General features: G+C 42.4%; 1 protein-coding gene across 1 annotated transcript in view; it reads left to right on the top strand.

The window, feature by feature from the left end:
• crispld1a (cysteine-rich secretory protein LCCL domain containing 1a) overlaps nt 1–18,564 on the top strand; it is a 35,297-nt gene that overhangs the window by 4,418 nt on the left and 12,315 nt on the right. Inside the window, exons 3-5 of the mRNA XM_088322217.1 lie at nt 16,194–16,312; nt 17,103–17,235; nt 17,328–17,443. Of these exons, the coding sequence (XP_088178343.1) occupies nt 16,194–16,312; nt 17,103–17,235; nt 17,328–17,443 (368 nt within the window). The remainder of the gene's footprint in view (nt 1–16,193; nt 16,313–17,102; nt 17,236–17,327; nt 17,444–18,564) is intronic.

Here is an 18,564-nt window from a genome sequence, read left to right as displayed (position 1 = left end):
GAGAGGAAAAAGAGAAAAAAAGAGCAGGAAAAACAGCCAGAAGAAAAGAAAGAAGCAAATAAAGGGAAAAAACGTAATAAAGAACAAAAAAACAAGAAAAAAGTAACAGTTAGGAAAAAATAAACACAATGAGATTTTTTTTAAAGGAATTTTAAAAAAAGTAGAAAAAAAACACGGAAAAAAAGAAGAAAAAGTTTGTGTTACATTCAAAAGTTTTCCAATGATATCAAGTGAATCTTGTTGCCAACATTGTACTTCCACTCAAAAATGTGATTAAGTACAGTTCTGTATCTTGCAACTGACGAAATAAGCCCCCCAAAATGTTAATATTATGCGACAAAATATGTCAGGAAATAAAAAGAAATGGATATCTTGTGAAAGAATTGGAAGAACAAACCTTTGCAATCGTACATGAGTCAATTCATTCAAAAGTGAAAAATACCGTATTTTCCGCACTATAAGGCGCACCTAAAAGCCTTTATTTTTTTCAAAAGCTGACCATGCGCCTTATAACACAGTGCGCCTTATTTATGGATCAATATTAAGTCGCAAAGTCTTCCAACTAACTTGCAGCCGCCGACTCGATTCCCCCCCGAACGCCAAGTAGTCCGCGGTGTATGCTGGGATTTATATACCGGCGTTTCATTGGCTAACCAATGTGTCAGTTATCATTTCAATGGATCACTATTGGCTAAAGTTATTCGGAGGTCAAGGGGCGGATCCTTTTTATCATTTACAGGCTGGCATCGGCTTGAACGGCAAAACAAAGCCTGCAATTGGCCGAAAAAGATAAATGCGCATAGCATGTGGCTGACGGCATACAGAAAGCATTTTTTTACTATTTTGTATTTGTAAATATTTTATTCTCCTAGATTTACTAAACTCACGGATATAAGAGGACCACGGCTGCACATTATTATGAACACAACGACTTCGGTGAGCTACTCTGGCTATATATATTATCCCTGTATCTTGTTTCAGACTGAACTCAATGTTTCTGTGATAAGCGGTGCAGATCATGGATGGAATGGAGTGTCTATTTTTAAATTAAACTCAATTCCAAGGGTTTATTGTCATAAGCACAGTAAAGTTGCGAGCGAAAAAGAAAATAGAAACTAAGGAATGTGTGGCATTTCTTGAATCCCAAGACTTTGACCTTCCGAATGATGGAACGATGCATTTGAGTGACATCGTACAGACACCGTATTTGCAAGCTTTGGGAATGTTAAGGGAGTAATAAGTTGGACTGAATCATCTGACTGTTTTGTCCACGTTTCCATTGTAGCGCCTTATCATCCGGTGCGCCTTATGTATGTCAAAAATAGGACCAAAAACTACTTTTTCGGGGGGGAACCTTATAACCCGGTGCGCCTTATAGTGCGGAAAATACGGTAATCAGCAACATGTAACTTTTGGACATGTTTGCTAATGACTTAGTTGCCACACTTGGGATTGCCGTTGCCCACTGTTCTTTCAAGCGTTGCCCACCGACTTTGTGTGAACGCTCAGACCCGTCAGGAAAATGACCGGGAACATTGCTCTTGACGTCTCGATTCTTGAGAAGACTGCAAAAGTGTGTTGAGGTGTCTCAGAAAATGCTGTTTTGCCACTTTCTCTGTGACTGGGGGAAAAAATCACTTTGGAAGCAGTACGTCGGACTTGAAGCTCTGGGTCCCGGTGTGCTCGTACAACCGGCGAGATCACTTTTCACCAGGCAATTAGAATCAAGAGCGCGGCACCCCGGCTTGTTTAAGCAGCTGTTTTACCCTCAAGAACACAAAAAATCTTACAGGAATACGCCAAACCGCAGAAAGTCAAGTGCTCCGGGCTCGGCCATCTGGAACGTTGCAAATACGGTACGGTTTTGAACAGTGTTGGCTGCCTCACTGAGAAAATGTCACTTGAAATGAAGTAACTAGTAACTGTAAGTGTGTTAGCCTCCAGATTACTGACACCCAAAAGTAGAGGTGATTCTGAAAGTAACAATACAAATAACCATACAGGTACTCAAGTTACTTTTTCCCCTGTTTTTTTCCTTTTTTTTAAAAATTCCTTTAAACAAAATCTCATTGTGTTTATTTTTTCCTAGCTGTTACTTTTTTCTTTATTGACTTTTTTTTTCCTTTGTTTCTTTCTTTTCTTTTTTTTCCCCAGCTTTTTTCTGAAATGTTCCTTCTTTTTTTTTCTCTTCCTTTTGTTTCGTTTGTTTTCTCAGCTTTTCACTACTTTTTCATTTTGAAATGATAAATTGATCCGCATTCATCATCAGGTCAACCAAAGACCTATACTAGTATTTCTTTAGTGTTTTAGCAATAATCCTGTATCATTATCAATCCTGTCTGTCCATCCTGTCCGATATCGACCCCATCTGTACAATATCTACTCGGGCGATCGGTATCGATCTTGTCAGCCTCTGGCTTCCTATCGTTTCACTCCAGACTGCTGCCTAACGTGCCTGTTACTGCTGGAATAAGTATATAGTTGAGTGAGGTACCACTCGAATGCTCATGCTACTCGACGGAGTTAGGGTAGCCAAGATGGTCGCTCATTGTGAAATGCAGTATGGCGATATGAAATGAAATGAACTGCATTTCTATAGCGCTTTTCAAGTCAATGACTTCCCAAAGCGCTTTACAGTGTGCTTCACATCTCCCAATAAGGCGCTAACCTGCTTATTGGGGGTAATTGGGGGTTCAATGTCTTACCCAAGGACACTTCGACATGTAACACGGACAAGCCGGGATTCGAACTGGGATCCCTTAATCCTAAAACGATCGCTCTACCTCCTGAGCTACTGCCGCCTATCATTACAGTCTCCTCCATTTTGGTATTTTTTTCTCTTTTGTTCTATTCCCCCCTTCCTTTAAGTCATTTTGTGCACAATTTTACATAATATTTGGTCATATAGGGATGAAAGAAGCAAAAACAACCCGAAGAGCCGTTTGGGACCCAAAAGAGCCGGTTCCTTTTAGTGAGCCGAGCCGAAGAAGCCGGTTCTCGAAAAACTCTACTGACTTGACTCAACTTCGTTCGACTTCGACCTTGACTTCAAAATACCACATTTAGAACTCAGCGTCAGGGGAACCCGTGTATTTTGACCTTCATGCACTGTAACTTTGACTTAATTGGCTTCTTCATTAGCAATTTGGAGCCCTGATTTTTGTGAGCCGGCTCGATTTTCTTGTGCGCGGAAAAGCTCTGGGTCGTGCGCGATTGCGCACACGCGCGGCTCAGAGGGAACATTTGCGTCCAGTATGTAATGACTTTTTTTTTCATGCCTCACTTAAACGGCTACGGAACAAAAGGCGCTATTATTCTACGGTGAGGGAAAATAAACAGTTCCTGCTGGGGGCGATTGCCGGACGATGTAATTGTATGATTGAGAGTTTGGATTTGAGGTCGTTGAGAAGGGAGGTTGGGCAGGCCTCTATTGCAAAAAACGCTGAGGCAGCGACTCTCTCCACTTTCTCCTGTTACAGTGAGCTGTTTTTTCTTCTTTTTTTTCCTTCTCTCTCCGTTTCTCAAGATTCAGGGGCGCCCGGGGGTGAAAAACGGGGGGGAGGCGAGCAACAAGAGGACGCGAGGTCGTAGGGAGCGAGGGTAAACAGAAAGCGGTCTAAAGACCATATACAGGGATTTGAAAATCGAAAGCCGAGAGGCTTTCAAAGATCGGAAAGGCAGATGAGAAAGGCGGAAAAATCGGGCGGAGTCAGGGAAAAAAACCAAAATGAAAATATAACAGTGGTACCTCCGCTTACTGATTTACCGTATTTTCCGCGCTATAGGGCGCACCGGGTTATAGGGCGGACCCCCCAAAAAATAGTTTTTGGTCCTATATTTTCCATACATAAGGCGCACCGGATTATAAGGCGCTACAATGGGAACGTCGACAAAACAGTCAGATGGTTCAGTCCAACTGATTACCCCCTTAACATTCCCAAAGCTTGCAAAGAAGCAAATACGTGTCGTAGAACACGTGCGGATGCGGTGTCCGTACGATGTCACTCAAATGCATCATTTCAAATATCATTCGGAAGGTTACAGTCTTGGGATTCAAGAAATGCCAACCATTCCTTAGTTTCTATTTTCTTTTTCGCTCGCAACTTTACTGTGCATATGACGATAAACACTTGGAATTGAGTTGAATTCACTCAACTCATCACAGCAACATCAAGATGGTTCTAAAACAAGATACCGGGAAAATATAAAGCCGCATAGCTCACCCAAGTTCTCTTGCAGCCATCACGTTCAACAATGATACGTAACCATGGTCTTCTTACAACCGTGAGTGAAGTAAATCCAGGAGACTCAAATATTTACAAATACATACTAATGAAAAATGTTTCTTTATGGCGTAGTTTAGCAAGCTTGCTATTCAGTCATCTTTTTCGGCCAATTGCAGGGTTTGTTTTGGCCCTCTAGCCAATCCGAGGCTCCGAATAACTTCAGCCAATAGCGATCGATTTAACAGATGATTGACACATCTTTTTCGGCCAATTGCAGGGTTTGTTTTGGCCCTCTAGCCAATCCGAGGCTCCGAATAACTTCAGCCAATAGCGATCGATTTAACAGATGATTGACACATCTTTTTCGGCCAATTGCAGGGTTTGTTTTGGCCCTCTAGCCAATCCGAGGCTCTGAATAACTTCAGCCAATAGCGATCGATTTAACAGATGATTGACACATCTTTTACGGCCAATTGCAGGGTTTGTTTCGGCCCTCTAGCCTATCCGAGGCTCCGAATAACTTTAGCCAATAGCGATCGATTCAAATGATGATTGACACATTGGTTAGCCAATGAAACGCCGGTATATAAATCCCAGCATACACCGCGGACTACTCCACGTTGGGGGAAAATCGAGTCGGCGGCTGCTTGCCTTAGTTGCAAGACCTTGCGATTTAATATTGAGCCATATATAAGGCGCACTGTATTATAAGGCGCATGGTCAGCTTTTGAAAAAAATTAAGACTTTTAGGTGCGCCTTATAGTGCGGAAAATACGGTAATTCTTTCTGGGAGTAGCTTTGTAACCTGAAACATTTGTAAGTAGAGACGCCTTTTGAATGTAAATGCGTTAATCGGTTCCAAACCGCGCAAAAGTATGATATAGAAGTTTCTAAGAAATCATAAGGAGATTCAGAACATGGAACAAATACATATATCTAAAACAAAAGACACAAATGTAAAAAAGGAAATAAAGGAAATATTGTTATGAACCGAAACAGGATCAGGACCCAAACGCGTGACGTTTCTCACACAAGCCTCATATTTTACGGGAAATGAGGAGTCATGCACGTTCGGCAGCAGTCTGGCGTGGAATGATAGGAAGCCAGAGGCCGACGAGATCGATACCAACTGCCCGAGTTGATATCGGACAGATGGGGTCGATACCGGACAGGACGGGACAGACAGACAGGATTGCTCATGAAACAGAATATCGAAATTAAACAGGGCAAACTACACGGGAACGAAAACTGGAGAGAATAATAAACAGGGCAAACAAGACAGGAACGAAACTGGAAACAGACATTAAACAGGACAAAATAAACGGGAACAATACCGGACAGGAAATACCATCAGAAACAGGACCGAGTCGGAACCCACGTCTTGCGGGGCAGAGGTTCGTTGACGGACTGACAAAGGAAGAGTTACCGCGATTGATATCAATGTTTTGAAACATTGTATGCAACGAGATGGGACTTGGCACTCCAGGGTAAACACGTATTACGACTTTAAAGACAGAAAAAAGAGGAAACTGTCAGGACCAGAACGGGAACAGGACCCAATTGCATAACGTTTACCACAAGTTTTATTCAAAGAAAGAGGAAAGGCTGCGCCCACCATCCGCGGGAAGCAAGTCGCTCTCGCACTCGGACTGTGATCCGAACACGGAAATGGATCTTCCGTAGCGAGCGATGGCGGTGTCAGGGACGGAAAAACGGGTCGGTAGCCGGGACTGGGAGAGCAAAGCGTGGTCGGAAACGAGTCGTAAGCTAGATTGTAGACGTAGACGGGATCAAAAATGGGTCGTAAGCAGGGTTGGGTAGGGTTACTTTAACTTGATTACTTTCAATTACTTTTGGATTACTCTAATACCAAATATGCTAAAAAAAGACAAAAGAAACTCAATATGAATAAAATGACTCAATTGTGTGCAGGCTTGGGGAGTAACGGATTACGCGGAACGGCAAAAATGATGTTCTTAAGCTGTTTGGATTTATTTTCATTTTGTTTCTGTGGCATTTGATGTTCGTTTTGCCGGAGATCAAAGAGATCAAAGCCAGGAGAGAAAGCTTACCACGTGTTGTGAGTCATCCTTTTATTCATATTGAGTTTCTTTTGTCTTTTATGAGCATGTTTGGTATTGGAGTATTCCAAAAGTCATTGAAAGTAATCCAGTTAAAGTAACCCTACCCAACCCTGGTCGTAAGCCGGGACGGGAGAGCAGACGTGGTCGGGACGAAAACAGGTCAAAGTAATACATGAATATTTGACACATTTTTAACCAATTCAAAATCTTTTTGTGCAAATTTTAGTAATCTATTACAAAGTCAGGGCAGCACGGTGGGGCAGTGGTTAGTGCATGTGCGGCACAGTTCATGTCTTGGGATCAAAATCCAGCAAATCCAGCTCCAGACTTCCTGTGCGGAGTTTGTATGTTCTCCCCGTGCTTGAGTGGGTTTCCTCCCACATTCCAAAGATATGCATTTCAGGTGGATTGGCCGGTCCAAATTGTCCCTAGGTGTGACTGAGCGAGTGAGTTGTCTGTCCCTGTGTGCCCTGGCTGGCAACCAGTTCAGGGTGTCCCCTGCCCAATGCCCGATGATTGCTGGGATGGGCTCCAGCACCCCCGCGACCCTACTGAGGATAAGCAGTGTAGCTAATGAGATGAGAGATGAGATATTACAAAGTCCATGCCTGTTTCCCGACTCGAAGACTCTATCGGGCATCTCTGCTGTGTCATCGTCCATTTTGGTATTAAACGGAAACCCTTCTGACCCTCCGTGGCGATGGCCTCCGAGACACTAAGATAACATGGATTCCAATCCCCACGTTTCCCCGTCTCTCCTTTCCCGCTCCCTTTCCAGTCTGACCTCTCTCTTATCCCCATGGCTCCGTTCCCATTCTGTCATTATACAACGCAGAAGGAAAAAAACGATATTCGTACGATTCACAGGGTTGGGTAGGGTTACTTTAACTGGATTACTTTCAATGACTTTTGGATGACTCCAATACCAAATATGCTCATAAAAGACAAAAGAAACTAAATAGGAATAAAATGATGACTCACAACACATGTTAAGCTTTCTCTCCTGGCTTTGATCTCTTTGATCTCCGCAGGGTTGGGTAGGGTTACTTGAACTGGATTACTTTCAATGACTTTTGGATGACTCCAATAGCAAATATGCTCATAAAAGACAAAAGAAAGTCAATATGAATGAAGATGATGACTCACAACACGTGGTAAGCTTTCTCTCCTGGCTTTGATTCTCTTTGATCTCCGCAGGGTTGGGTAGGGTTACTTTAACTGGATTACTTTCAATGACTTTTGGACGACTCCAATACCAAATATGCTAATAAAAGACAAAAGAAATTAAATATGAATAAAATGATGACGCACAACACATGGTAAGCTTTCTCGCCTGGCTTTGATCTCTTTGATCTCCGCAGGGTTGGGTAGGGTTACTTTAACTGGATTACTTTCAACTACTTTTGGATGAATCCAATACCAAATATGCTCATAAAAGACAAAAGAAACTCAATATGAATGAAGATGATGACTCACAACACGCGGTAAGCTTTCTCTCCTGGCTTTGATCTCTTTGATCTCCGGCAAAACGAACATAAACTGGACAGAAACAAAATGAAAAGCAATCCAAACAGCTTGCCAACATCATTTTTGCCGTTCCATGCATTCCAAGCCTGCACAAAATTTAGTAATATTATTCCTATTTAGTTTCTTTTGTCTTTTATTAGCATATTTGGTATTGGAGTCATCCAAAAGTCATTGAAAGTAATCCAGTTAAAGTAATCCTACCCAACCCTGCACATGAATATACCATATGCAAATACTAAAGCAATTTTCACATCCATCCATTATCTGCACAGCTTATCCTGTCACGAACCAGGACAGGAAACAGGAAGCAGAACCCAATCGCGTAACGTTACTCACAGTTTATTGGGGAGAAGAGGGATGAGCGCACACTCGATCCGGGGATCGTTGATCGGAACGAGGAAGTGGACAGAATCAAACCGATCGAGGTTCCCAAGACATGAACTGTGGCTTTCTACCTCACTGTGAATGTGTGAAACTGGAGTGTCATGCCCAATTTCGTTGTCACAATATGTTAACCCATTTTGTCTGTCAAACATGGTGGTGGCAGCATTATGCCCTGTGATTGCTTTCCTTCAGCACGGACTGGGAAGATCGTAAGATTGTTGATTGGAAGATGGATGGAGCCAACCACTGCGCTAACCACTGCCCCACCGTGCTGCCCGTATCCAACTTATATTATGGTTATATTATCCAAATGTCACTACTTCCAGATCATCCTCTCTTTAATGCAGTGCACTCGTCCTTTCCCATGTGCAGAAAACCACCCCCAAAGCATGATGAAACCACCCCCAGAAGTTTCAAATGAAAAAATTACACTTGGAAACAAAATGGCCATGGCAAGAGGATCATAAACCACTTAATCCATTTAACGACGTCAGCAAGAAGTTTAACTCCGATTTCTATTTTACACTTCGGAATATTCCGGTAAATGTCACTCCATGTTTGGAAATTCCCATGACTTTCCACACCCTTCAATTAATTATGGAACAGGAAACCGAAAAGAAAGTAAACCCTTCGGAATGTGACCGGATGATGAAGCAAAACGAGGCGAGTTGGTGTCGAGCGAAGAAACGTGTGCGAGTGACACGTCGGAAACAACGTTCCCTGTCGTTTTCCTCACGGGTCTGAGCGTTCGCGCAAAGTCGGCGAGCAACGCTCGAAACGACAGTGAGCAACGGCAATCCCTCTAATTTTGAGTTCAATGGCGTCCATACCAAGCATTGACAGTGAACTAATTAGGGAGTTCAACATGAATGACATTTTTTTTGGAGATGAGCAGTTTAAAATTATTTAAATGCAACACAAACTTTTTCTTCTTTTTCCCTGTTTTTTTTTCTATTTTTTTATTCCTTTAAAAAAAATCTCATTGTGTTTATTTTTTCCTAGCTGTTACTTTTTTCTTTTTATTCTCTATTTACTTTTTTTTCTCCTTTGTTTCTCTTTTCTTTTTTTCTGGCCTTTTTTCTGAATTTTTCCTTCTTTTTTTCTCTTCCTTTTGTTATTTTTTTCTCAGCCTTTCACTACTTTTTCATTTTGGCATTTTTTCTTTTTTTGTTCTATTCCCCCTTCCTTTTGTCATGTCCTTCATGGTCGTCATGAGACCCAGCTGGTCCCACCCCTTGACACCGGCTGACACAGATTGACTTAATTGCGTGTGGGATTCTTAAGGGCTTGTTTTGGGACTGCCCGTTGCCATACCATTGTTTTGTTTGACTTGAGGAAGACCTGTTCATGCCCGAGTTATTGCCTTTAAGCCCGTTTTGTGAGTATTACCGAGTTTGAGTTTTTTGATTGCCTGTAGCTTGTTTTGTTTTGTCTTTGGTCCCTGCGTGTTGGACAACTTTTATTTCTAAATAAAAGTAACGGATCGTAACGCAATTGATGTTCACACTTCCTGCCTCCTGGTCCGTTCCTTGACACCTTTAAGTCATTTTGTGCATAATTTTACATAAAATTTGGTCGTGTAGGGATTAAAGAAGCAAAAACAACCTGAAGAGCCGTTCGGGACCCGAAAGAGCCGGTTCTTTTTAGTGAGCCGAGCCGAAGAAGCCGGTTCTCGAAAAACTCTACTGACTTTACTCAACTTCGTTCTACTTCGACCTTGACTTCCAAATACCGCATTTGGAACACAACGTCAGGGGAACCCGTGTATTTTGACCTTCATGCACTGTAACTTTGACTTAAGTCGCTTCTTAATTAGCAATTTCGAACCCTGATTTTTGTGAACTGGCTCGATTTTCTTGCGCGCGGAAAAGCTCTGGACAGCTTTGTCATGGAGGGAACATTGCCGTCCAGCAAAACTTTCTGAAAAAAAATAATCTTCTGCTATAAAATGCATGATTAAATGTTCATGAGTCTCCAATTTTACTTCACTACATTGTACAGGACGGAGGTTATTGAAGGTGATTCTTAAAAATTCTCTTTAAATGTGGACACCTTTGTAAATAATGTATAGGGGGATGTATGAGAATCATCAAAAACGTATTTGTCGGGTAGATTTTGGTGAAAAATGAGATCACAGTTGATAATCAGTCACTTTGAGACATGTCCTGATATTTCGAGCCTTTATGTATTTCCCAAAACCGAATGATTGTAAATCTGGACGGAAAAAAAATGATATTCTTACCACAATGGCATAAATTGGAAAATGTGGTATTATTTTTTTCTTTGTAATAAATATATAAATATATATATCAGTGAAGAAAATAAGTATTTGAACACCATGCTTTTGCCATTTCTCCCACTTAGAAGTCATGGAGTTGTCTGGAATTTTCATCGTAGGTGCATGTCAACTGTGAGGGAGATAAACTAAAAAGAAAAATCCAGAAATCATAATGCACAATTTTTTAACAGCTTATTTGTGCGATATTGCTGCAAATAAGTATTTGAACTCCTGAGAAAGTGAATGTTAATATTTGGTAGAGTAGCCTTTGTTTGCTATTACAGAGGTCAAACGTTTTCTGTAGTTTTTCACCAGGGTTGCACACACTAAAGTTGGGATCTTGGCCCACTCCTCCACACAGATCTTCTCTAGATTAGTCAGGTTCCTGGGCTCTCGCTAAGAAACATGGAGTTTGAGCTCCTTCCAAAGATTTTCGATTGGGTTCAGGTCTGGAGACTGGCTGGGCCATGCTAGAACCTTGATACGCATCTTAAGGAGCTACTACTTGGTTTTCCTGGCTGTGCGCTTCGGGTCATTGTCGTGTTGAATGACCCAGCCACGACCTATTCTCAATGCTCTGACTGAGGGAAGGAGGCTGTTCCCCAAAATCTCACAATACATGGCCCCCAGTCATCCTCTCTTTAATGCAGTGCACTCGTCCTTTCCCATGTGCAGAAAACCACCCCCAAAGCATGATGAAACCACCCCCATGCTTCACAGTCGGGATGTAGTCTTCATTCTTTTTCTTCCAAACAAGCTTAGTGGAATTATGACCAAAAAGTTCTATTTTGGTCTCATCTGACCACAAAACTTTCTCTGTATCGTCCAAATGGTCATATGCAAACTTAAGACGGGCCTTGACATGTGCTGGTTTAACCAGGGTAACCTTTCAAATCTAAGCTATAGAGCAACTTCTAAATTGCACGTTCTGATCACTTCATGAAGTAGTTTGCTGACATTTTGCAGAGCCGGCGGATATCTGGTAAAGTTTTGTGTTTCTGCAGTAATGCTTAAAACAGCGCCGTGACCTTAAGTGGGTGACGGACGATGGAAAAGGAGGAGGAGGTGTTAAAAGTCATGTATGTTCGAGAAGCAGTCGTACTCTCGGATGAGATTTCGGCTTCGGCTTCCAGGGCGCGATGTGTGAAATGCGGGAAGCTCATTTAAACATTCGTGCTCGACGTCAAACCGAACAGAGTTTCTATTTTTTTTTTTAAATTCCTTTAAAAGAAATCTCATTGTGTTTATTTTTTCCGAGCTGTTACTTTTTTCTATTTGTTCTCTACTTACTTTTTTCCTACATTTCTTTCTTTTTTTTCTGGCTTTTTTCTGAAATTTTCCTTCTTTTTTTTCTCTTCCTTTCGTTTCTTTTTTTTCTCAGCTTTTCACTACTTTTTCACTTTGGTATTTTTTTCCTTTTTTGTTCTATTCCCCCTTCCTTTAAGTCATTTTGTGCACAATTTTACGTAATATTTGGTCGTGTAGGGATGAAAGAAGCAAAAACGACCTGAAGAGCCGTTTAGGACCCAATAGAGCCGGTTCTTTTAGCCGAATAAGCCAGTTCTTGAAAAACTCTACTGACTTGAGTTTTTCGTTCTACTTCGACCTTGACTTCCAAATGCAACACACACGTTTCCTTCTTTTTCCCTGTTTTTTTTTACATTTTTTTTTAAATTCCTTTAAAAAAAATCAATTGTGTTAATTTTTTCCTAGCTGTTACTTTTTTCTTTTTGTTCTCTATTTACTTTTTTTCCCTTTGTTTCTTTCTTTCCTTTTTTTCTGGCTTTTTTCTGAATTCTTCCTTCTTTTTCTTTTTTTTTCTCATTTTGGTATTTTTTTATTTTTTGTTCTATTCCCCCTTCCTTTAAGTCATTTTGTGCACAATTTTACATCATATTTGGTCGTGTAGGGATGAAAGAAGCAAAAACAACCAGAAGAGCCGTTTGGGCTCCGAAAGAGCCGGTTCGTTTTAGTGAGCCGAGCCGAAGAAGCCGGTTCTGGAAAAACTCTACTGACTTTACTCAACTTCGTTCTACTTCGACCTTGACTTCAAAATACCGCATTTAAAACACAACGTCAGGGGAACCCGTGTATTTTGACCTTCATGCACTGTAACTTTGACTTAATTGGCTTCTTAATTAGCAATTTCGAGCCCTGATTTTTGTGAGCCGGCCACATTTTCCTGTTCGCGGAAAAGCTCTGGGTAGTCCACAATTGCGCACACACGCAGCTTAGAGGGAACATGGATGTGAAGGTGTGCCATTAAAATGTAGCATATGGCGTACTTCGGAAAAAATGTCGTACATCTGGCGTCGGTGTAAGATTTTGCACGGTCTAATGTAGGTCAAGGTGGTAGGAGGACAATTTGAGCATGCCCACAAAAGCCCAAGAATATGGAAAAAGAGTCACCGCTGAGGGCAATTTCAATATTTTACAGGCAGATCTTGACCACAAACATATGGTAGATGTTTTGCCATTACTTCATGTTCTTACTGTGTTTAAAATGTAAATGTGAAGTATATGTTGGGGTTATTTAAGCTTTATGTTTAAAAGTCTTGTGAGATAACGCTACTCCTGGGTTCCTCGAGTCACTTCCGGTTCTACAATCTGGTTGTCATCAAAAGGCTCACACAATGGCTGATTTGACGGTTGCATGTCCAATCTATCTCCATCCATGTTGAAGGATTAACCAGGCAATGCCGTAAGTGTTTACATGGTGCATTAACAACTACCGTAAATTCCAGACTATAAGCCGCTACTTTTTTCCCAAACGTTCAACCCTGCGGCTTATTCAGTGATGCGGCCAATTGATGTCATTTTTCTAACAAAAGACCGGTGGAATATATGCGCAGAGGAAGACTGCAACTTCTCAGCTTGTGCACAAATTAGATTAGCGTAGACATATCCTCATCATGCAAATTGCAAAAAGAAAGGCACATGACGCAGCTTTCAAGCTAAACGCAATCGAGCAGTCCGATAAAGAAGGAAACAGCTACTGCACGTAAACCTTATTTTGCGAGCGAGTTGCTAGCGTGTTTTTGAATAAGGGTGCGTGGGACGACGTCTATGTAGAAAAGTCTCTTCCCCATACTGAAGGAAGACGACTTTGATGACGTCGGTTATAAGGGGGAATATGAGGACGGTTTACCGTGATTTCTACTCGCACGGTATGTTTCCTTTAACAGACCCGTTTACTGTGATGCGAGCGTGTTTCCAGTAGCGTTTTGCTACCCTTCACAGGCACGGTTTGGAATGAAAGTTATAATATGATTATTAAAGCTTTGAAAACTCTCTCGGTGTACCGTCTTTCTTTGTAAATATGTGTAACTCATGTATAATATGTATTTGCACCTGTATATTTTTGTAATGTATTTACTTGAGACACTTATTCTGATATGTTTTGCGAATTAAAAAAGAGTGGCGGAGCAAACGCGGGCTGACGGGAAGTGGGGTAGAGGTGAGTGAGACCTGTTGTCGCAGCGGACAATAGTGGATATATAATTTGGAAATATAGACTTTTTATCCTTGGATTACTTTCAACGGGCACCTGGACTCTGCAGGTCTGCCTCAAACTTTAAGTACCGGTATCATTTTCCGTTCATTTTGCCGGCTGTGATTTTTGAAACTGTATACTTCAGTGAAGGACGTTTAGTTTCAGCCGCGCGACTTGAAGTCGGGTCTGGATAAATTTAACGTTTGTATTACATTTTTTAACGTGGGCGCATGCGGCTTATTTACAGGTGCGGCTTGTGTATGTACGAAATCGGTTTTCCCCTGAAAATGTGGTGGGTGCGTCTTATAATCAGGTGCGCTCTATAGTCCGAAATTTACGGTATATCTGGTAGGATGAATAGTTTTTGTAACATATTTTCATGATCTTCTTGGCACATGGTCTCAATTCGTTGTTACGTACTTTTGCAGTTTTCACCATCAGGAGTAGGAATCAAAGTTTCGATGACATATGCTCTGTGTTTCCTTCTTGGGTAGTGTATATCATTGTCAAATCGATGAAACTTTCATGATTACCGATGTGATTCGCCTGTTCCCGCTCATTTGGCGCCAACGGCCGCGGTTTCTGATTGGCTCCCTGTCACTATTTGAACCCTGTCCTGTCAATCCCCTGTTGTCAGTCCGTCTGCGAACCTCAGTGCATACTAGGCATAGGCAAGCCTTTTTCGAACCTTACTCCCACCTGTCCCGTTTTTTCTCCTGTATGTCTCCGGCTACGACCCATTTTGTCCCCGACTACGTCTGCTCTCCCAATCTAGCTTACAATTCGTTTCCGCCCCTGACCACACCTTGCTCTCCCAGTCCCGGCTACCGACCCGTTTTCCCGTCCCTGACACCTTTGCCGCTCGCTACGAATGATCCACTTCTGTGTTTTGATCACAATCAGAGTACGAGAGTGACTTGCTTCCCGCATCCAGTGAACACCGGATCGTGGGCGCAGCTCTTCCTCTCTCTTTCAATAAAACTTGTGGTAAACGTCACGCAAATGGGTCCTGTTTCCGTTCTGGTCCTGACAGAAGTGTATTTTTTATGGATTATAACTGAATATCATGAGAAAACAAAAGTCTATCAGACAAATAATTCCAAGTAACACCGTGAAATGTTATTTTTTGGTGGATTTCAAAACACATTTAAGGGCTGCTGAGCTGACAAAGCGATACATAAACTGTAGCACAAAAACAAGTTTTAGTGTCTAACTTTAACTTATAAATGAAGTTCATGCACTGCTCCTTTAGAATAAAAGCATCAGTAATCTTCGATTATGAAAAGAAGTCTATGCAACAAGACAGAAAAAGAGTGAAAGAATTAAAAGCTTGGCCATCACAAAAGCGAGTGCATAGCGACCATACATTTAATTACAAACCACACAGCAAGTGCAAATATTGATGGTGACATCATTATCAGGAACATTACAACATCATCACAAGGGTCTTAAGAACTTTAAAGCAACTACAGTTCATCACAAGGGGCGGGGAGCAGGTTGCTCGGAAGTGGAAAAAACGGGTCAGTAGAAGAGCCAAAACGTGATCGGGATCAGAAACGAGTCGAAAGCCAGGAGAGTAGACGTGGTCGAGATCAAAAACGGGTCGCTATTCAGGACAAGAGAACAGACGTGGTCGAGATCAAAACAGGTCGTCGTTCGGGACAGGAGAGTAGACGTGGACGAGATCAAACAGATCGTAGCGGGAACCGAACAGGAGCAAAAACACGGGATAGGCGAAAAAGGGCTTGCCATGTAAAAGAAGAGATACAGACGGACCGACAAAAGGGGACTGACAGGACTCAGTTCAAACACTGACAGGGAGCCAATCTGTCAACAAGCTGCAACTGGTGCCACACGGTCGGGGCCAATTGGGCGCCGTGGCAACCGTGACAATAGGCTTCAAAAACTGAACTGATTTTTGGGAAAATTGACGCAGTTGTACTCTAGGGCTCCGCAAGTGTCTCGATAAATAAATAAATATCTGCAAAATTGATAAATGTGGTCTGCTTTCATGGGGTGTTTAAAACCCTCTGGTCGCCAACTAGGGTCCTGCAACTTCTGACCATCCACCACTCCAAGCAGCCGAATCCAATCTTCTATTGCAGTGTTTTCCAATATTATTTGAACCAAAATACTGTTTTGTTGCAAATTCAAATTCTGATTCTAGCATAAAAGGACCTTTTCTTATGATGTCTGTCCAGGAATGGGACACGGAGCTGGAGCGCACAGCGGAGGAGTGGGCCGAGACCTGTTTGTGGGAACACGGTCCCTCGGGATTACTGCCGCAAATTGGACAGAATCTGGGAGCACATTGGGGAAGGTACATTGAAAGTGTCATCGATATCAAATTCAGAGACTCGGTTTAAATGTGGACAACGTGAATTACGGAGTAAAGCAGGGGTGTCAAATTCATTTTAACTCAGGGGCCACACAATAGAACAAACAGTCTGTCGGGGGCCGGACGAGTAGATTGAAGAGAAAGAAAAAGAGGGATAAAGAAATAAGAGAAAGAGGGAGGGAAAAGGAGAGAGGGCGGGACAAAGAAAGAAAAAGAGAGAGGGAGAGAGCGTGAGAAACAAAAGAGATAAAAAGTTGTGAGAGAAATAGAAAGACAGAAGGAGAGAGAAAAGAAAGCGCGAAGAGAGAAAAGAAAAAAGAGAGTAAAGGTAAAAATGAAGTTAGAGCAAAATAAGTTTAAAAGACACAAGATGCATGTTCTCCCCGTGCTTGCGTGGGTTTCCTCCGGGCACTTCAGTTTCCTCCCATATTCCAAAGACATGCATGTCAGGTTCATTGGCCGGTCCAAATTGTCCCTAGGTGTGAATGAGCGAGCGAATCGTCTGTCCCTGTGTGTCCTGCGACTGGCTGGCAACCAGTTCAGGGTGTCCCCTGCCCAGGAGATGGCTGGGATGGGCTCCAGCACCCCCGCGACCCTACTGAGGATGGATGGATTTGTCTCATGTAGAACAGGTTATTTTTTGGGGTCTTTTCACAATAATTTGTTGTGCACCAACAAACGACAGTGTCCTTTATACCGATCACAAAGCCGACAGTACTCCCGATATGCAAGCTAGCAACTTTTCTGTAATACCTGCTCTGGTTTCCCGCAGGTATCGTCCCCCCTCCTTCCACGTTCAGGCCTGGTACGATGAAGTGAAAGACTACTCTTTTCCTTATCCCCAGGAGTGTAACCCCTACTGCCCGTTGCGATGTTCCGGCCCGGTGTGCACGCACTACACCCAGGTGCAGCCGGACCTCCGTCTTCTTTTCAGGATATTAAAGTCTTGAGTAGTATTAAAAACACTTTTTTTTTAAACCCGTATGCGTTTTTTCAGCTGGTGTGGGCCACCAGCAGTCGGATCGGTTGCGCAGTCAACTTGTGCTACAACATGAACGTGTGGGGACAGATTTGGGCCAAGGCTGTGTATCTGGTGTGCAACTATTCACCAAAGTGAGTAACACATTTGGATTATTTATGTCCACAAAAACTCACCTTTACCGGTCCCCACTTTCCCATCAGCCCGCGTTTGCTCCGCCCCTCTCTTTTAATTTGCTCGTGCAGAATAAGTGTCTCAAATAAATACATGACAAAAATCTACAGCTGCAAATACATATCACACATATATACAAAGAAAGACGGTACATCGAGAGAGTTTTCAAAGCTTTAATAATAATAATATAACTTTCATCCTAAACCGTGCCTTTGGGAGGTAGCCTCACGCTACAGTTGGTCTTTTAAGCAAATAAATGCCGTAATCATAATAGATAATTGATAAAGAATTTAGAACAACAAACCTTACAAAATGTCGCCCCCCTGCCCCCCACGGCAGAAGGACCTTGACTCAGCCTCTTGGCTGGGAGCAAGTGTCTCGGCTTCTTGGCTTTGTAGTGTATTATAATTTGACCGAAAACAGATAATAGATAATTAATAACGAATTTAGAATAATAAACCTCTACAAAATCCCCCCTCACGGCAGACCATCCGCTTCTTCCTCCTTGGTTATGACATCTAAGTTGTCATTCTCAATGTCGGAAAGAAACTTTATCACTATGAGGGTATGTTTGCGCTCATAAGTTGTGATCTTCCGGAATTTACGGTATATTCTATTCTATTCTAGTTCAAAGCGGCGCTGCCACGAGCGGCTGCCTTTTCCAGCAGCTGCCCTATTGTTTTATTGTCTGCTCCTATCTTCGGTGTTTTTTCTTCCCGTTTTGACAACTACACTATGGATTACTTCTATCCTATGGGACATGGGTTTTAGCGCACAAAAAATGCGTGTATTCAAGGAATTTCAACTCCTTGCCCTGAAGAATTCTTGTGCCGGCGTGATAAAGGGGCCTATCGTGGAAGAAGAGCCGGAGCTAGCGAAGCGGCTAGCGGCGTTATAAGTCTTCGGTACCATCCGTAATCATGGTTAATGCGAACTCACGACCAAATAAGATCATCGAGTGCTGGTGGAAAACATCGAAGCGCACAGGGAGCGCAGTTGCTGTGTTTTGCGGAAACGTGGCTCACGTTTAGCACCCCGGAAGCTAACGTGTAGCCACCCGGAGCTACCCGGAGCTATCCGG

Source organism: Urocampus carinirostris, chromosome 18 (assembly GCF_059441175.1).
Source record: "Urocampus carinirostris isolate Australia breed hairy pipefish chromosome 18, RoL_Ucar_1.0, whole genome shotgun sequence".
Taxonomy (NCBI): Eukaryota; Metazoa; Chordata; class Actinopteri; order Syngnathiformes; family Syngnathidae; genus Urocampus; species Urocampus carinirostris.
This window is presented reverse-complemented; position numbering and strand designations above follow the sequence as displayed.